At 41.0% G+C, this 21,638-nt stretch overlaps 1 protein-coding gene across 1 annotated transcript in view; it reads left to right on the top strand.

Annotated features, from left to right (window-relative positions):
* LOC311019039 (chemokine-like protein TAFA-5) overlaps positions 1 to 21,320 on the top strand; it is an 81,034-nt gene extending 59,714 nt beyond the window's left edge. Inside the window, exons 3-4 of the mRNA XM_084018205.1 lie at positions 6,928 to 7,055; positions 21,139 to 21,320. Of these exons, the coding sequence (XP_083874331.1) occupies positions 6,928 to 7,055; positions 21,139 to 21,147 (137 nt within the window). The 3' untranslated portion in view covers positions 21,148 to 21,320. The remainder of the gene's footprint in view (positions 1 to 6,927; positions 7,056 to 21,138) is intronic.
* The last annotated feature ends 318 nt before the right edge of the window (positions 21,321 to 21,638 follow it).

Below are 21,638 nucleotides of genomic sequence, written 5' to 3'. Positions count from 1 at the left end.
GTGGATGCACTCTTGTGTAGTTTTTCCCATCGTGTTACTTCTCTCTCTAGTTCTTTTTTTTAACGTTTCTCACGGTTTTTAAAAGCAGCATACGAAATTATAAGTCCTCTTAATGTGACTTTTGCTGCTTCCCAAATAATATTTGGGTCTAATGAGGGATCATTATTTTCTTCCACCAATCAGGTTTATAAGATAATGATATACACACCGATCAGGTTTATAAGTTAATGATATACACACCAATCAGGTTTATAAGATAATGATATACACTCCGATCAGGTTTATAAGTTTATTATATACACACCAATCTGGTTCATACGATATGCGATATACACACCAATGAAGTTGAAAAAGCACTATAAAAAGCAGCAATCTGACATGTTTTGTTATGTATGAATCTCCATGTTGGACATGTTTTTTTTTCTTCACCTAATTTGTTTTAATTTAAGGTAAACAGTGATGGCACGTATGTCTACGGCTTTTATTGTGAAAGGTAACAACAAAGGTATACGCTGCCATTGTCATTGTGGAGACAATAAACATATTTTCCCAAATAAAAAAAATAAAAAAAAAAAGCTTTGTGACTGTGTTGTGATGCTCTGCTCACATTAAATATATTATTTCCATAGATTTGCCTCAATCACGCTGTTCTCTCTACTCTCATCCATCATGTATCCCTCAGAGCAATGCATGATGGTATATGCTGGGTTAGTGACCATTGGTTGTACACTATGAACCACTGGATACTCTGATTTCACTATATATGCTATAATTAGGGATGCACCGAAAATGTGTCTGCAAGTCTGCATGTCTGCGGTGTGGACGTTTCGCTGAGATCTATTCGGATCCTCTGCACTTCCTCGGGAATGTGCTTGATCCACGTTATAAAGATCGTTACTTGGATGTGGGATTAAAGCAGCGCGTACGAGAAATGATCCAGGCGCGATGGATGCGGAGACCCCGCTTGGAGACGGAGAAGCACACAGCGCAGGAGAAGGAGAGCAGAAAAAACTTGTCTCTCTGCACCAGATGAGGGGCATGCACCTTCGTTGTCTGATATGTTCGATATGTATACATTTAACATTTTATTTAGATTTTTATTATAAATTGTACATTGTCAGTGCTAAATAAATATTTTCATACTTTTGTAATTAATTTATTCTTTGAGTTGCAATGCCTTGATTTTAGTGACTTAAGTACACAGTCATAGCCATAAATGCAATGGTACTAATAATTGGAATATTAATTTATTTCGGTGTTCCGGTATTCGGCCTTGGTTTCCTCATTTTTGGTTTTCAGTTTCGACCAAGATTTTTAATTTAGGTGCATCCCTAATAATAATTGACAGTTTATATCTTCAGTCACTGATTTTGTGACCTGATATTATATAGACTTGTATCAGATCCACTGTGTGTCTTGAAGTTCACTTAGAATGTTTCCGGCTGATTTAACCGCAGCATTTAGGGCCGCACTGTGAGGCCTCTGATCATTGCTGCTGAGGTAATGGTGTTATGAAGGCGTGGCATGCTCCCTCAGTGGCGCCGTCCTGGGACACATCAACAAACGTGGCGGCTGCTGTTGGCCCTCATCCTTGTCCTCAGCAGGAAGTTGTAGGAGCTGTGATTACATGTCGCTCTGATCAGAAACAGAATCAGCTCCTTTCAGTGCGTCTCAGGAGAAACTTAGCGCGCTCAGTGCTGCACGGCTGAGCCACAGTCAGGAAGATGGTGAACTGTTTCCATACCAGACAAACCTAAGCAGGACGACACCGAGTAGGAGGGACATTACCAGGCTTATTACACATATTATTCTCATTAGATTTAAATTATAAATGTAATTTGTGATTTAATTGTCTTTTACTGTGAATTGTATGCTCCAGAGCAATGTGTTTGGCTTTAGAAGTAGACCTAAATCCCTGTTCAATGGTCGTTCATCGAAATTATATGATCATTTGCACATTTAGTGTGACTTAATCTTCAGATATTTTGTTTCAACAAAGTTTCACCTCTTGCTCTGCTACACAGATTGTATTGGAAATAGCTTGTAGACACTGCATTTACCCAGCTGATGCACTTTGGCACATTGGCTTTAAATTGTGGAATCTGATGATTATGTAAAATATTCAAAGTCAGCTGAAATCACCTGGTTCAGGTGATGATGTAATATTTGCGAAAGGCCTGATCTCACACACACACACACACACACACACACACACACACACACACACACACACACAACGTCTGCGGCTTGTCATGCTTCATACGAAAGAATAGAGATATACCCTAGATCAAATTTTGATGGATGGCCTGATCTGACCCTGACCCTAGCAACCCCTACCTGGGGTCATGACCACCCCTATAACTGTGATTATATGACTGGGGGATACTGAACAGCAAATCAAGAGCAACCTGCTCACGCTGTACAGGCTGTTTGTATGCCATAAGCCTGTACGTTCAAGGAGGACAATGCTGAGATACTTTACATATGATGCAAATGTTGCATATTTTATCAACAGTAAAACTGGGTTTACAGTTTGAGCAGACATCTTGTATGTTGCGTGTATTGTATCATGTAAATAAAACTATAAAGAGCAAAAGAGTCTAAGTTCTCCCTCATTCTTGAATAAAGATGGGACACAAAAAGATGGTTCAGTTCATTCAAAAACTGAAACTAACCCCTCACATCCTGACCGTTTTGGGGGGAGTGGAATATCTTCAGAGAGCAAGGGGGTGGGACTGGGAGATGGTACAAGATGGTTATACTTTACATTAACCCGCTTGGAGTATTTGTGCCTGAATCAATTTCAAGCTGCTCTCTGCAATATGCAGGCTTTAGGCCTTTGCATACTAAGTCCGTTTTTTAATACGTCATCCGTTAAAATTTGTTACGCACAGAAACCTTGCACACTGAGTCCAATGCATGTATATATATATCCGTTGGGGAATTGCTCAAAACAAAAATAAAACTCCAGCAATGAAGGAGCTTTTGTGATCGTTTCCTTCTTGAAAGAAGAAAAAGAGCTGCGCAACAGTTGGATCGTGGAGATCTTCTTCCTGATGTGTGGTCCCAGTAGTGCTGCAGACTGCACATCAGAAAGAAGACCACCGATCTCCAGAATCCAACTGACCCTGAACAGCGTCTGCAGTACTTCCCCTAATCCCAAACTGCTCGGCAATCACTTGTCACAATCTGTGACTCATCTCTGCATCTTAATGTCTTTAGACTGTAGACGACTCTGAGTGGTCAAAAAACTCACAGATGCGAAAACGCAGAAAATCAAACCTGTTCTGAAAAGCTTCGGAGTCGGTGTGCAAACGTGATCGTCAAAATAATTTTTTAACGTCCAACACGGACATAGAAATGGACTCAGTGTGCCAAGGCCTTTCGTCAGAGCACAGCAATGCGTTAGTCGATGTAATCCAACAGTGAGGAAGATTGTGTGATCGTCTCATTCTTGAAAAAGAAAAAGGAGGGAGCTGCACAACTATCCCGATTGGGTCCAGGTGGACTTCAGGATGTCGGTGGTCTGGTTTGCATGAGAAGTGAGACGATCACAAATCTCCCTCAGTGCTGATATTTTCCCAACAATTTTCTTACATTCTAACGGATGAAAACAATTAAAACACAGATTCAGTGTACAAAGGCCTTTAGACTAGCAGATCCCCTTTTGTGCTAAACTAGGCTAAACATGTCCTGGAGTTATCGCTATACTGAACGCACAGAGATGAAAATTATACTCGCCTGGCTCTAGAGAAGAGACCCAGAAGATTGACCAAATGTTCCTTTAACACAACCTTCATGTTATTTGTCATTTAAAACCTTTAACCTAGTTTCTAAAAATAACCTTTACTTAAAAGAAACAGTTGAAGTATTTCTTCGCCCTGGAGGATATATCCCTCTCCATCATGATAAGAGGTGAGAGCAATGTGGAATTTAATTAAGTATTATGGCTGAGAGGAGCCGCCGATGTTCAATAGGAAATTGGTTTGATAATTGGGGGCTAACGGGCTATCAAAATCACACCGCTGCTCCAAAGGGAGAACTGATTACCTGGTTATGTATCACAGGCCTGTACAGACTCTCATTTTCTTCATCTTTCCCGACACACTCGCAGAGTGTAATTTAGGCTGGAAAGGTGGGAGCTGTTGGGTCAGTAGAGTGTCGCACAAACAGCAGGAAAACCCTCAGAGTGAAGAATTCATTGTTGAACAGCTTTCAACAGAGAACAACTGCTATGGATAAAAAAATTGTATTATGTTATTTACATATATTTGATGTTGTCTGATGAACACTTGTAAAGTAAGTTATACATATAAGTAATTAGGTCATTTCAGTGTGTGCGGAGGGTGTTTTGTATATTTTGAGATTGACAGACATATTTATTGTGCACTTGTATGGCTGTGGTTGTAATGTACTGCACATGTATTGATATTGATGCATTGACATTAGGTTGCCCTGTGTTATAAAGCTTGAATTGATTTTGTTTTTATGTGTTGTGATATGTTACTGTGTGTTAAGTTAAAATTAATTGCGTCGTGTTATGTTCCGTTCCGTTGTGTTCCGTTGCGTTGTGTTCCGTTGCGTTCCGTTGCGTTACGTTGTGTTACGTTGTGTTACGTTGTGTTGTGTTACACTGTGTTGTGTTACATTGTGTTACATTATGTTGTGTTACGTTACGTTGTGGTTCGGTGTGTTATTTTAAGTTGTGTTACGTTACGGTGTGTTACATTACAGTGTTACGTTATGGTGATTTATGTTTAAATGTGTGTGTGACGTTACGTTGTGTGACATTACGTTACGTAGTGTTAGGTAGTGTTACGTATTGTTGTGTTACATTGCGTTGTGTTACGTTGTGTTGTGTTACGTTGTGTTGTGTTACGTAGCGTTGTCTTATATAACGTTGCCTTGCACTACACATAAATTTGCGTTTTTAATGACATTTTCCACTCAGCATGTATTTTCTCTCCCTGCAGAGTTTATGCAACAACGATGATTCATCTCAAATGACTGTGAATCTTTTAATTTGTCTTTTCCTTTAGATCATTTATTGCTGTTGAGTGATTATGTTTTAAAATGAATCAGTTTTTGTAAACGTTAAAGAAAACTCATTATTTTGAGTTACATGCTAAATATTGTATTATATATGTAATACATGTTGTTTATGCATGTGTTAAGTCAATTGATTATCATGTCTATTCTGATAAACTTGATCTTAGCAACTTCATTAATCACATGCTTTTGTTTCAGGGAAGGCGCTGTTGCTGTTTGAAGACATTCTGTTTCTCCTTTGTGTGTGTGAGAACAGAACATTCTCCCCTCTGGGACCAGCCGCCATCTTTAATTAAATGCACATACTGTTAATTGCTGACAGATTTCATATTCTGCTGAATAAATTAACAGTATATTCTTTATTTTATTGTGTGTCATACATTAAAGTCCCAACGTGTGATGATAGACAATATCAGGTTGCATTAGGGGAAATGTAGGATCCTATGTTTTTAGAGCTAAAATTGAGGTCATGTCAGCAGAATCTGAGGCTGACATAGAGTGAGCCTGAGATTCTGTTTATTTCTTGATCATTTCTGCTCACTTAAAGCCCTCAACACATTCCTCCTCATCCTCCCGCTTTTCATCACCCCCTCCTCTATCTCTGCGGCCCAATCAGGGAGCCACAATATGCAAATGTGGTTGTGAGAATGTCCTGTTTCTTTATAAATAGCTGTACAGTAAACAGAATCAGTCCTCTGATGTTGGACTGAGTTTAGTTCAGTTTGATTTGTGAGTTCACGCCTCTCAGTCTTCTTTGCAGATTTAAAGAATTAAAGAAGGAACGTTTTGAAAATAAGTCATAATTTCAAAACAAGTGTCATAAGTTGAGAATAAAACAGTAATAGAGAATAAAAAGTTATACATTTGTGAGAATAAAGATGGGTAATCGTAATAGAGAATATAGCTAAACAGTCTAAATTTGATGAGCTCTCATAATAATATTACAAACTTTTCTCAGCGTATATCTTTTTCCAAATAGTGGCCCTAAAATACAAAATACTACTACTACTACTACTACATTATTATGAAGATGCAATCATGATGTATAAAACAAGTGGATCATAAGACAGTAAGAGATCAATGGACCAGACCATCTGCTGATTGAGCTCAGTTTTTCAAGCATTATGTAATAGGATAAAGCGCTAGCGGGCTGCACGGTGGTGTAGTGGGTAGCACTCTCGCCTCACAGTAAGAGGGTCCTGGGTTCGATTCCCGGGTCGGCCCGGCTTCCTTCTGTGTAGAGTTTGCATGTTCTCCCCATGTAAGCGTGGGTTCTCTCCGTGTTCTCCAGCTTCCTCCCACAGTCCAAAGACATGCAGGATGGGGATAGGTTGATTGATCACTCAAAATTGCCCGTAGGTGTGAATGTGAGTGTGAATGGTTGTTTGTCTCTACATGTCAGCCCTCCGATAGACTGGCGTCCTGTCCAGGGTGTACCCTGCCTTCGCCCAATGACAGCTGGGATCGGCTCCAGCCCCCCCCGTGACCCTAAATACAGGATAAGCGGTAGAAAATGGATGGATGGATGGATGGATAAAGCGCTAGCATCAACTGCCGCAAATAATATGTATTCATATTGTTTTCCACTTTTACAGAGGTAATTCTTGTAGCCGATTTCAGTCTCTGTCAAACAATATATTTATTCATTTTATAAATTCTAACCATTTACATAAGGCCACTGCTGCATGTGGCGTGCCAAAATAATTTTATAACAATACCTGTTTTAAAGTGTTCATTACTGCTGCATTGTTTCCAATCATAAGTTATTCGACACAGGAGGAAGTGGGTCACAAACAGCAGTGAGCCATTCAGGGATGCAAACACCTCAAATGTGACATTTAAAAGAAAAATCAACTCACCCTCTCTACTTCTCCTCAGTTCGTATCGTGTGGACTCGACAGTGGTGTGAGATGTCTCCATGTTTGGAGGACGAAGGTTGTGATCTCATGGTCAATCAGGCGGGCTGGACCTGTACACAACCAGGAGGCCGAGTCAAGACCACCACGGTGAGGACAGAACACCTGATGATATCCTGCAGCCTAAACATCATATCACATAAAGGATGCAATGCAAACATTTCATAGGACTTTGAAGTCCCCTCTTTATTCTGCAATAAATCATAGTCTCTTTTGGTATTAATTAATGATATTAAAATTTGAAAATGAGAAATTTTCAAATTTTGGTTTCAATGTGCAGAAAATAATATGATTTATTAAAAGAGAGAGAGAGAGAGACTGTATACAAACCCCAGAGAAGTGTGTACCATTTAAAATACATATAGTTACTACAATTAGTTTTTAAATAGTAAATAGATTAATTATGCTAAGCATGGCCATTCAAATAAACCAACAACCGCCAACTCACAGGCTCACAGGACAATCGTTGAAGCACCAGTTCTGAGAACCACAGGCTCTAACTGCTAGCTAGAGCTAGAACTTTCCGACCGTTAGCCGTTAGCTTGGGAAGCTACTGAAGTTATCCGTGTTATCCCACCTGGCAGGAAGATTAAAGAAGTCTCTTAAATAATCTTCAAGTTAAACCGAGGCACAGCGGAGCTGTTTACTTCTCGCTATTGTTTCTTTTTTAACCAACTTCTATGTGAGTCACTGAACACTCAGTCACACAATCTTTGCAAAACATATACATTTATATTATATCATATACTATATTAATTAATTGACAATTATATTAATAATAGATAATATTCAAATCATTCTGACATTAATATTGGGTGAGTTACATCAGCACCTGTACGCATACTGGGATATTTCCCTGTTATTAGTCTGCAATTTACAAATACTGGTATTAAACTACGGAGTCAGACATAAAGTGTTGTGGAGGAGGGGGCGAGGGAAGTGTTGGCTAATGCTAGTAAAAATGCTAAGCCAACCAAGAACGTTATCACAGTAAACAACCCAGTCATCTCTAACAACAGTGTATCCAATGAGCATAAACAAGTCGATGAAGTTTGCAATGCTTTTGCTGTCTATTATGGGGTTAAAGGGGAAATGGATTTTGGATATGCTTAGCATGATAACGAGTTAGAATGTTCGCTGGGGAGCAAAAAAACGCTAATTCGATGCAATCTAAACTGGCCTGTTTGATGCTTAAAAAAATGCTAACAGTGTTTGCGATAAGGGAATCTCTCATGGTAAACAGAACACGCAAATCTGTGTTCGTCAATCGACTTGTATGGAATTAATTTCAACTACTCAAGGTATTGTCTGTATAAACAGTCCTTTTTAATTAACTGTAGATTTACAAGGTTGTCCACGCCTTGTTTAATATGTTAGGAGCCTCACTATACTACCAAAGAAGTGTCGGGCTACTTCTCGTAAAATTTTGTTTAAAATTTACCATGAGAGATGCCCTTATCGCTACCGCTGTTAGCATTTTGGAAGTGTAACCGGTGGGTCAGGGGGGGTGTTAGTGGGTCATGCTAGTCGAGGTGAAGTCTGAACAGGTGAGTCTTGAGCCTTTTTCGGAAAATGGCAAATGACTCAGCTGTCCTGACATTAGTCGGGAGTTCATTCCACCACTGAGGCGCCAGAACAGAGAAGAGTCTGGACTTTGCTCAGGGACATTTGTTTGATTTCAGCGATGGTGATACCAGCCGGCCAGCTGAAGTAGAGGAGTGAAGTGCTCGCTTCGGGGCATGAGGTTTGACCAGTGTTTGAAGGTAGATGGGTGCCGTTCCATTGATGGCCCTGAAGGCCAGTGTCATCGTCTTGAATTGGATGCGTGCTGCAACAGGGAGCCAGTGGAGGTCACGGAGGAGGGGGGTCACATGGGAGAATTTGGGTAGATTGAAGATAAGGCGTGCTGCAGCGTTCTGGATACGCTGCAATGGTTTAATCGCAGAGGCCGGGAGTCCGGCCAGGAGAGAGTTGCAGTAGTCAAGGCGGGAGATGACCAGTGCTTGGACCAAGAGTTGCGTTGCATCCTTTGTGAGGAAGGTCCGAATCCTGCGGATGTTGTAGAGGGCAAATCTGCAGGATCGGGCCACAGCAGTGATGTTGGGGGTGCAGGATAGTTGGTCATCGAGGATTACACCCAGGTTCCTCGCAGTTGACGATGGCAATACTATTTCAGCTACAATTAATAGTATAGTTTTGTTGTTCTTGAGGTGGCTGAGGCTCAGTGAGTAGATCGGATTGTCCTTCGTTCTTCACAGATAGTTATTTAGGGAACAAAACCACTTAGGTAGGTTCAGGGAAAGAGTTTACGACCAACGTGACTATTGACACCAAAGATTCAACTTACCAACAACTTGAATCTTGAACCTCGGCAACTAGGTAATCCAACTTACCTAGTTGCCGAGTTCGCTTATGCTATGGCTAGCGCAAGTCAATGGTTCTAGTTAGACAGGCATTAAAAACAGTCTTGCCCACTCCACAGTGCACCCGAGGCAAATCCATTGTAATGGCAGACTATCAATGTACATATCTGTGTTGATAGAATAATATTTGAAACAAAACTAACCTTGCATCGCATGAATCATCCATTTTTTGAGGGACTAGTTTCTCAGCAGCAGCGGAATTTTACTTTGCTCCATCGGACTCAAAACTCTAAGACGCGCTGCTCGGAATCCAGCTGGTAAATACACACCTGAACACCGTCTGAAAAGGTTGTCTGAAAAGCTGTCTGAAAAGCCGTCGGAGCTCACTCAAACACCGGGCAGCACACGAACCCACGATTACGCACCGCGAACCCGAACCTCTGCTCCGTCCGGAGAACCGTAAACCCTTGGAGGCGTTGCGGGGAATCTCTCCGGTAAATACAGACCTGAAGACCGCCGAATTGTCGGCCCTTATGCCCCCAAGGCTGTCTGAAAAGCGCTTGGACCTCACACAAACACCGGGCAGCACAAGGCCACGCGAATCCACACATGCGGACTCTCCGTCGGACTCAAAACTCTAAGACGCGCCGCCCGAAATACTGCCCGTAAATAGGCAATCGAACCGGGCCGAATTGTCGGGCCTCATGCCCTCAGACCTGGGTGAAAAGCGCTTGGACCTCACGCAAACACCGGGCAGCCCACGGCCCAGCCAACCCACAATTACGCACCGCGAACCCGAACCTCTGCTCCGTCCGGAGAACCGTAAACCCTCGGACGCGTTGCAGGGGATTCCCGTCCCGGTCCCGGTTCTCAGCTCCAGCGGGGGCTATCTCGGTCTCCACAGACGCTCGTTCATGTTCTGCCCTTTGAGCATCCCTCTCGCGCAATTCTTCCTCTATATATTCAGGCTCGTACAGGTACGGTTGGGTTTGGGTGGAAAAAAAACTCCTCATCGGAGTCTTCAAAAGTTTCAGTATATTCTCATAAATCCTTAAAAATGCAAGGTTGGTTTTATTTCAAACATTCTTTCAACACAGATATAATAATAATAATAATACATTTTATTTCATAGGCGCCTTTCTGTCACTCAAGGTCACCTTACAGTAAATAAAAGACATATGTACATCGATAGTCTGCCGTTACAATTGATTTGCCTCGGGTGCACTGTGGAGTCGGTATGAGTGTTTTTAATGCCATGCTAACTAGAACGATTGACTTGCGCTAGCCATAGCACAAGCGAACTCGGCAACTAGAAGAACTGATTTAAATTTCTTGAAAACGTCTCCAGACGTCTCGAACACACCGGCTGAGTTGGAAAATAGGTCTTATGTCCAAAATTCCGAACTATCCCTTTAAGTACGTTAATACATATACGATATGACTTAATAAAATTTGCATTACCATTTTGCTAGTTTTGCGACATATACCTTTAGGTATTAGGAACAATAATTACTTAGTACTTTATTAAGTTGCTCTGAGCAAATATTAAATCTAAATAAATATTAATTGTACACATAATGCCATAGATATAAACATATCAACAGTATGGATAGTATGACAAGTAAATAAATAATAATACAAAACATTTTCTATGAAGAACATTTCAGAAATGTTGAAATGCTAAATAAAAGCATAATATTGTGAATGGATGGTTATTTTCTCTACACCTAGACCGTCACTTCAAATTTACCAGGAAACAGAGGATGCTGGGAGAAGGTGCTTCATTCTCTCTGAGCCTTAGGCTCAAGAAAATACAGAGCTTCATACAAACAAGCTACTCTGCTCACGAAGGATGGATCTGATTGCCTCGATGGGAGGCAAATTAAATTACAGAGCCGCATCGCTGAGTGGGCGGACTGACGCAAAACTATTGTGTTTACACGAAGGGAGGAGCGAGCATTCATTAAAGGATCAGATGAACAAAAGATGTTCAATTGGCCCAGAAGAGATTTTACTGGCTCACAGGGACCTACAGAAAGTGTTAATTAGCGATCTATAATGAGTTTGAAGGTTTCTCCTTCACAGGCTGATGTATTTACACCGTGATGGAGAGGCGTTTTAAAGGATACAGCTGAAAGACTGGATGCATCCTTTGTGGTCTGATGAGAGAAGGTCCTCCCGCCTTCCTCTTAATTGGAAGGAAGATGTCTCTGAAATTAAACATTCCACAATGAATATTTGTACATGCACACTAACAATCCACTATTATTCTGAATGTTACAATATTCTATATTTATTCTATTTGAAACGGATCATGTAAACATCTTCTGTTTGGGTGTTATGAATTGTGCCTCATTCTGGAAGGAGCATTTTCCTATTAAGACATGGTTTCAGAAGCGTTCTTAGGATAAATATACAGCGCATTCAGAGTATGTGTCTCTATTTTTGTTTGGCACTTGTTTCCAGTCAGGCAGCTCTTTATTGTCCACAGAACAACTAGCCAACGGTTTGCAAAGCTGGAGCAGAGATGAATGCCCAAAAGTAAAGCCCATATTTCTGGTAGGAGGGAGAGACTCACCTACTTTTAAGCATCATGAAGGACTTGGATATCAACAGATTTTTGGATCTGCACATATATCACAGCGCCAACCTTTTCAAGAGAGTGGTAAAAGGTTTAAAAGTGCTAAGCTGTGTTTGCACTGTCCCCCTCCGCTGCAAAACTTTAAAAAAAGAAGAAAGATTTGAAGCAAATTAGAACAAGCAGACACTTTCATTCCACTTTGACATGTTTTGACATGAAAAACGGCATGATAGTGCATCGCCCGCAGAGGAAAAGACAATTGCATTAATTGGAATATGCACAGCTGCTTGTAAACAGGAATGAAAGTGAAATATACATTTTCCTCAACCATGAAAGCAGCTTAGTAGGAAAATAATATTGTGTTTTTCAGAATAATGGTAATAAACAGGATATTTGGTACATGTAAACATGGTCAATGTTAACTGTGTGTGAGGTTGTAAGAAATACGGTTAACTTTGTAACAGCAAGTGCACACTTGGCACATCACAAACATTCTGATACTGTACCGTACTGTAGATTTTCTGCCAAAATATCCAATCTCCAAAATCAATATCTGCTCGATGTGACAGGATCATTGTCAAACCTTTTTATCCTCATGTTTTAGGTGAATTTTTTTTAACATTAGGGAAGACCCATCTCCTTGATTGAAATGGGTTTATAGCTAGCTAGTTTTATCATGTTAAGAAGCCGCCGTTTTGGAATATTAATCAGACGATATCTGGCTCTTTTTTTTCGCACTGGAAATGAAATAAATAGAGCAACTCATTTTTTCTCTTCACCGGCTCAGGTTTATCTTAAAGCAATTATGTTGGAAACAAAGCCGCCTGCTTTCCAGTTTACTCCCAGCTGCAGTGTTTCTCACGGAAACAGCAGATAACACACACACTTCTGATGACTGAAGGCATTTGTAGAGCAGTAATGTGACTTAAGCTGATGTGAAACTAACAAGATCAAGCTCATTCCTGTCATCTCTGATTTTATTTCTTTGTAATATTTTTTCCCCTGCAGACAGTAATGTTCTTTTAATAAAGCAGGCTTCTGATTGGTTGGGTTAGAGTTCACACTAGGGTCAGTTGATCTGGACCTGCTGTGTCTTGCACAGTCATCAATATTATTATTTTCAGTAAAAAATCAGCTCGATATCGGGGCAGCGTTCTGAGTTGAACACTGAGCGATAATCAGAACGGCAGCCTAACGTTTACTCAAGTGCTGTAGTTAATTACACATCCAAGGTACTTGTACTTTACTTTACTTGCTGAAAATAGGGCTCTTTTTAGAGATATGTGGTTCTCACAGGACAGCAATGACACAAACATATGATGATCATTTACATTATGATGCATCGCTGTAGATTAAACTAGCAAAAATATATATAAACTAGTTAAAACATGCAACATACAGTAAACATTAATGCAGCATTAATAATAATCCAGAAACATCATGTTTAGCAGTGAAACACTGACAGAGATATTTTTACAGTGCGTCATACTTTTACTCCTGGTGGAATGTGTACCTGAGCAGAGAATGAAGTATCTCCCTCTGTGTTGTAATCCCAGAGAAAAGAGACCAAACCAGGTCAAACAGAACAAAAGATATGAGAGTATGTGAACAGCTTTACTTCACCTTGTGCTGATGTTCAGTAAACCTCCTTTGTGTTTAGTGAATCTCTGGTGGTTTTCACCTTGTGAGTCTCTCTTTGAAGATGGTCCAATAAAAGAGGAAGAAGACATTCATGAAAGAAGAAGAAGAAGAAGGTGTTTGTCTAAACACCTGTCTGTGAATTAAAAACTTTCCCATTGGAGCAAAAGAAGAAAGCGATGCATGCCAGGTGAAGGCAGTCGTCAGATCCTCTTCCTGTAATTTATCCCATTGGGCCCTCATGGCTTTAACGGGAGCCTATTGGAATGGTTTAAACTGTCTGACAGCTGCCCTTGTGAAGGGGACAGCAGTAGACAGGAAAATAACAACGAATCCCATAGATCTGTCTCCCTTTGTTTCTCTGTAATGGGATGACCCCTCTCATACTACTACACAGTGTGTACATAACGCACCGCAGATGAAAATGCCTCTTAGATCTCAAGGGCTCGCGCCCCTTGGGTCCCTTGGGTTCTCAGCAATGCACCCGCCAAATGTGGATTGGAAGAACGGTTGTTAAGAAAATCAAAAGACAGACGGGCCCTTTTTAGTGACCTTCAACATGCAAAGACATGGTGTTGACCGTTAGCAAACTCTTTAAACAGTGCTGACTTTTGAGGGGGGTGTGTAGTGGGTAGCAGTGTCGCCTCACAGCGAGAGGGTCCTGGGTTCGATTCCCGGGCTCGATTCCCGGGTCGGCCCCGGGTTCCTTCTGTGTGGAGTTTGCATGTTCTCCCCGTGTAAGCGTGGGTTCTCTCCGGGTTCTCCGGCTTCCTCCCACAGTCCAAAGACATGCAGGATGGGGATAGGTTAATTGATGACTCTAAATTGCCTGTAGGTGTGAATGTGAGCGTGAATGGTTGTTTGTCTCTACATGTTGGCCCTGTGATACACTGGCGACCAGTCCAGGGTGTACCCTGCCTTCGCCCAATGACAGCTGGTATCGGCTTCAGCCCCCCCGGGACCCTGAATACAGGATAAGCGGTAGACAATGGATGGGTGTATATGTTCTACCATCTCTTTGTAGGGATCAGGGTTTTTAGTATAGTGCTCTATACCAACACCAAAACAGTCCCTTTTGTACCTTAAAGCTATGGTCTACATTCTGAAAATCATTTGAGCCTCTGAGACAGATTTGAAAAAAGCATCCCCCCCCCAATTTTTGATGATCGCCTGTGGTAGTATATGGATTTAGCCCCATCTCTGATCCTTTTTTTCTGATATGTATGGGTTCTTTTTATTTTCCTGGTGTTTTGTTGTTTGGTGTTAAGATGGGTGAGACGCTGGGAATCATTAATTCACTCCATGATAGCCTCCTAACTGATGCTTCATGTTTTATCCTCCTTTCACCTTCTGCCTCTGGCTGCAAGAGTGTGGTGTTCACTTTATGTCAGCCTGGCTCTGTTACTCAATTGCCAGAAAAAATGTTGGGACAGTACAAACACATGAAGATGTAGAGATCTGATCCAAAAAATAAGTTTCTTAAATGTGCTCTATATCAGCCTTGTATCACACTTATAAAAATGCACAATGCCACATGGTTAATGTGGCATTACCAATTGGTAAGGCAATAAATCTACTTGGCTTAGGTTAGAAAAAAAAGATCATCGTTTGTGTTAAAAAAAAATTATGCAACAGAGTTTGGGTGACGTCACCTTCCTGAATGGCAGCATAAGATAACAGCTCCCCCCAAAAATACTCTTTTAGGCCTGTTAGTTTGTCAAATGTAACATTTCTTGAGAATAACTGAAAGGGACAAAAATGGGAGGACGAGAGGTAATCATGAAAAGTGCCGTTGCACAACCCAGAAATTCAGAAAACACAGACAACTCACCTACATAGGTATAAGATGATGGAGATAGCAGCAATGACCACCAGAAAGATGTGAGTTTAGCCAGTGCTTTGGAGGAGTTCTGGGACTTTAGCATGGACACAAAAGAACAGCTGAAGATGATAAAAGTGATAAATCAGCAAGAAAACAATCTACACGTCCAAGAAGGGCAATCCAGACATGACAATATACGGATATATGCTGTGAAGGAGCTGAGGGGTCGTCGATGGTGGACTTTGTGGATAAGTTACTGCGGGACACATTTGAACTTCAACCCACCAGAGTTTCACAGCGACAGTGCACTGATCACTCACCATAAAACCCCCTGGGAACCCAGGAAATAATAACGAAAAAGGACATTTAGCACAAGGCCTGGGCAAAGAAGTGTTTTTTAATGACAGACTCACACCACAACCAGGCTTTTCCTGAAGCCTAGCCCAGGGTCACCCCAACCCCTACCTTGGATTCACAAATTAGTCTTCATATGTTCTTTTGTTCTTGTATGTTCAAGGAGTAGATATGTTATGTCTTATTTCACCATGTAAATTTCCACAGGAAGTAAAAAATGTTTAATTGCAAGGTAAATTTAATCTCTTAATGGACTGCTAAAGCCAAACACAGCAACATTCTAACGAAATAAAGAACAAGCACAGGTATAATGCATACGCACCTGTGGAACTTGAACAATAGATTAAAGTGACCAAACACCCAGGAGGCCGGGCAGGAGGGCGACCAAGCGGGAGGGGCTTTCATTGGACGCTGTCGGCAAAGACGGCTCCCCACTGAGGCTGAAGCCCGTCGGTAACGGCGGGTGCCCACTGAAGATCCTGGGACCTGGTGTAGACAGAAACTGTAGGGCTGGAGCTCAGCGGAGGCAGGACCTGGAGATGACAGAGTCCCAGTGGACACAGGAACTGGAGATAGCTGAGGCCCAGCTAACACAGTACTTTTCCATTACCCTTCTGCTCCACTCTACCTGCCAGCCATTCCCACCACATCAGATCACCCCACCATTTACCTGCCTACGTATCAAGCTTGTATTTAAACCTCTGCCACACAGGAAGACCACATTCAAACACACACACACACACACACTCTCATTGACTTTGCATGGGCTTGCGCCACATTATGCCGAAATGAATTGTGGGTCCGCTCCATTGCATTGCTTGCGTGGGGGAAATAAAGGTTGAGAAAAGTTGAACTTTTCAGGTGCCGACGGATGTCACCCAGTCAGATCGCAAATAAAATCTGACTCTGGCCAATAAAATTGCCGTTTTGGTACGACCGGGGAAAGCACATGTAAAAAGCAGATGAAACAAAACATTGAGGAAAGGTTAATGATTGCAGTTGGGAACAGGCTGATTCTTGCCGATCCATTTTGCACTATAATAATAAAGAAGCCGTAAGTAGCCTGAATTAGCCGGCTAGTGGGAAGCGATTTCAGTTCAGTTTTTATTTGTCATTGTTAATAACAACGAAATGCAGTTGGAGCAGAGACAGACATAGTTTTCAAGTGTTCCACCTATAACCCGGTAATTCACTTCAGCCTTCTGTCCCTGACCATGAAATCTGCTCCTGTGTCTTTGCTGCCTGCCCTTTCCTATTGGTGAGGTGCACCTCTTTATACTCTGGTAGTTTTTATTTACTTATTTTCCATACTGCCTGCTCTCTGCTGGTTTGTTGCTTGGACTTTATACTTATTTGGTTCTGAATCCCTGCCTCCTCGTTGATGGCTTCTACTTGCCCCTTTATGGTAACTTGCTTGCCATTGAACTCACCTGTTCTCCAGGTCAGCTCATGCACCTGGAGGATTCTGGGTCTCTATTTTCTCTAACTGAACTATTATTTAAAAAAATCTGCCCTCAACGTTTTTTACTGAACTTCTCAAAAGAATGTCCTGAACTCACCTGTCACATCTTGTTTGTTTACCCCATACAGAAATCCAAGTGTAGTAGCTACACATAGATTCGTAGCTTGAAAAGCATTTTCAACTGACTGGTATCTTTGGGATCTGCACTATAATTTTTAATAAAATAGTTTTTTTTTATTTGAAATTTAAGAAGTTAAATCTGCACACGGCTGTTGAACTTTTCATTTCTAACATTCAAACATGATCATTACCGTCCGTGGAGCAAGGGTGTAGTTGGCCACTGCAGCAGAACTCATGTGTGCCACACACACACACACACACACACACACACACACACACACACACACACACACACACACACACACACACACACACACACACACACACACTATATATATAACTATCCTTAAACAAAATGTGTGACTTTACCTGTATGTTGGTGTGTGTTAAAGCCTCTGGTCTGGTTGCAGAGGTACTTAGAATTTATTTTTGGACGCACCAGGGGAGAATAGACAGAATCAAATCAGTCTCCTCAATCAGACAGAAATGCAATGCTCCTTGGAGAAGAACGACTATTTACTTTGCATGTAAATTAATTATCCTGTGTATGGTATTTTTGTTTCAGCTACTTGTGTTCACATTTCTGCTCTAGATAGAAACTCAATTTGACTATAAACAAGTTCATGAATGTTGAGTCTGTACATTCGCTCAAGTGCTGCATTTAGGTAAAAATTCAAGGTACTATTGACATCATCTGTCAGTCTGTTTGAGGTGAATTGATGAACAGCCTAAGCTACTGGAAGATATACTAGAGTTTTCTAGTGATTTTCTCTAAATCAGGGGTGTCGAATCTTGTCCAAGAAGGTGTGAGTCCAGGTTTTTGTCTTAGCCCAGTAGTACCTAACCTGATCCAACTTATCAAGGTCTTGATTGAAGAGTGCTGGGCCTAAACAAAAACCTGCACCCACACCGGCCCTTCTTGGATAAGATTGGACACCCCTGCTCTAAATGGTTACATCCATGTTTAGGGCTTTTATTGTGAGAGGAAAGGAGTTATTTTGGTCGGTTCTGCCTTTGTCAACATTGAAAAGTAAATCTTTCCCGGCCTCGAATGTTTTATAATCCTCATGATTGTTTGATGCCTAAAATTGTGGTAGGAGAGCTCAGAAACATCATCCTTCCACAATGACTGTGAGAAATTCTCAGTTTCAGCTAATGTACACTAAAGGAAATGTTAGGAATTATGATAATGGATCCAGCAAAAATACTTCACGCTCATTTTAAACAAAAATACCTTGTGAGGGTTTTTAGATCTTTTTTTCCCGAAAACAACTGAATGAGAGCTGTGACAGTGAACCAAATCACACTTTTACTGATGTTAACAAGAATCCCTATGTTTTTATGAAGCTGCACCATCGTATTGCTAATTAGCTGCTTCAAAGACAATCACTGGAGTAGGGTAATTATAATACTGAACTATGATGCAACATTTAATACCACTGATTTTCTGATTATTTTCCATCAGAGACGTATCACCTGAATGCATGTTTGCGTTCACAAACTTGTAATTGTGGGATACTGAGATCCAAAGCCTCTGCCTTATGTTTCCTCTAAAAACGGACACCAGGTTGTGATATTTTATGTTGTTTTTAGTGTTCACTTTGTTCTGACTGAAGCGTATCACAGCGCCAGTGTTGCCTCCTTTTCTTGCAAATACATTTCATGTGTGCTCGACTACAGGAGTGTCCCAGACACACCTTCACCTCCATGTTTAATCAGCTGTAAGCAGAGCGTTTAGGGCCGGTCTGAATGTTGATGCTGTTTTCCGAGTGATGTATGGTTCTCATTGTAATCTAGCGCGTCCTTGTCTGACTCCTCCGGCTCTTTTTAGGATTCCAGCTGTAGTCGAACAGGATGGACATTAATAATTCAGGTGGTGAGCAACTCAGAGGTTCTTTTTGTGAACAATTGCTGTTAGAGCTCATTCTCCACAGTAGGGACAGAAGTGTCCCAGCTCGTGTCTCAGAGCCTTCAGGAAGACATATCTCCACACGTTGAGATGCAGACTCTAGATGTTACTGTATCCATGAAAATGTGGTGTAGCTCAGCTTAAAAAAAAGCAAAGGTCATAATTCATTCAGGAAATTAATCATCTGATATAAATTTAACATTGATGTGGATTCTGTTGCGGGGCTTATAGTTGTGTGTATTGTTTACAATATTAGCTTTGCTGATTTCTTCGAATCAGTAGATTTCAGCTTTTCACAAGCTGCCAGGATAAAAAGGATAATGTGAATATGCTTTGCTGTCTTTAGTTGGGCCTCTGTTAAAGTCAGTGTGCACTTGATATTCATTTTTTTATTCATTATTTCATTTTTGTACCACTCTCCTTTATGCCACTGAAAAGAAAACCTTTTCGGTGGCTGTAGAGAGTCAAGGGAGTGAGTACTCTATACAATATTTATTGTTTTTGGGTGAACTTTTCCTTAAAGTAAAAGAAAAATCCTAGGAAATGTATGCCCACTTCTCCAAAACCACCTTACTGGAGGATTGTATACTATGCTTTTTCTCTGAAACGCAGCGGCATGCTGCTGAAAACCACACTGTTCTGTTTGAGTGACAGCTCTGCTGTTTTCAATTTCAAATTATGAATGACTGTGTGGTTTTTAATTCTGTGTGAGGCTCGTTTGCTCTAATGAAGCCCAGCAGAGCGGAGACGCTCGTCGACACCAGATGGAAGAAATACATGAAGCTGAGGAGTCAAACTGAGTGTTGGCGGTTTTTAATCAGCCAGTCTGAAACAAATTGATAACTGTTCAGACCGCCATGGAAGTCCAAGGGAAGAAAGAGCAGCAGTACTTGAATCCTTACAAGCAGTCGGAGCTCAGAGGAGCACGAGTACAAGCTTTACCCTAAATGATGAAGAGCACCCTGATGGTGACTAAATTGTATTAAAGTAATTTGTGTTCTCTTCTTTTGACATCCTGAAAAGGAAACAATGCTTGTATGATGCTGTTTGTGCTTCTCCTCAACTGTTGTAAGGGTGCAATGCATTTTTTATGTCATGAACTACTTGTATTTTAATTGTATTTAACAAAAACATATGATTGGTTGACACTTGGCCGTGTTATTGGAAGGCTGAGAAATGTCGAGACCAGCTCAACTCAAGAATTGTAGCAACATGTGTCAGGCCAAGTAGTGTAATGAATGAATGGGCCATCTGGTAATAAGCAATAATCTGTGATTTGACATTTACTCTACACACATTTATGCAACAGATTTGTATGCCTTGAGTTTTCTTTTGTATGGATATAGGTTTTTTTCCACCCTCCAAACTTCAGAAGATGTTTGTTATGCCACTGTATCTGAGGGCATTTAGTACGGCTCAGGAAATTCACCACATTGATTGTTAAATTATTAATGTCAGACAGCCAGTATGTTGGTAAACCAGTAAAATAAGCGGAAGGGGTCCAGATGAACCATTTTCTTTGTGACGTTGGCACTAGGCCTACTACCCAACTGTCACTTTCTGCCACCAATTTGGTCAAACCACAAAATACATCATTGCTTTTTACAGACAATAGAAAATGTCTATTGTTACTTTTTTTTGTATAACATATGATATGCTGATATGATATGAGGCAGTACTATACTATTAATCTACAGTTTTCTAAAATTGGCTCCATGTTGAAGAACTACAGTTTTAAAATCCTTGAAAGGATCTATGTTACACAATGAATACTTTTACTTTTGGTATATCCAAGTTATAGATAAACATGAGACATTTATAACAGTTTAATATATGATATAAAATATCTTGTTTTATAAAGTTAATTTAGACTTAATCAGACTCATGTAGCTGACACTGATTGGTTGTAATTTTTATCCTCAAGGTCTCCTGACAGTGGTGGCGAGGACAGACGCTCCACAGAGAGAGACTGGTTCCCATTGTTCATCGACCATCATCACCCAGTGGAGCATCCGCCAACGCTGCTGCTGAACCAATCATCAGCTGCTATCAGAGTTGGATGGCAGGCGGGTCGTCACCTCTTGCCTCATGCTTGGGGGACCTGTGGAAACTGCAGCCTGAAGTTCTTCTACTCTCTGGGGAAAAACATGTTTATTGTCCTGGAGATTTTGAAAAAAAAAGCAGATTATTATGATGAGCTGCTGGAGGGGTTTCTTTTCGTTTGGCACAAAACTCTGTTTCGTGTTTACAGACCAAAGATGAACAGAGTCAATGATGAGACGTTTTTAGACACACCACCATATCTACACTATATTGCCAAAAGTGTTGGCTCACCTGCCTTGACTCGCATATGAACTTAAGTGACATCCCATTCTGGAAGGCTTTCCACAAGGTTTAGGAGTGTGTTTATGGAACTTTTTGACC

Source organism: Eutrigla gurnardus (assembly GCF_963514095.1).
Source record: "Eutrigla gurnardus genome assembly, chromosome: 9".
Taxonomy (NCBI): Eukaryota; Metazoa; Chordata; class Actinopteri; order Perciformes; family Triglidae; genus Eutrigla; species Eutrigla gurnardus.
Note: the sequence above shows the minus strand (reverse complement) of the source record. Positions and strands in the feature narration are given on the sequence as shown.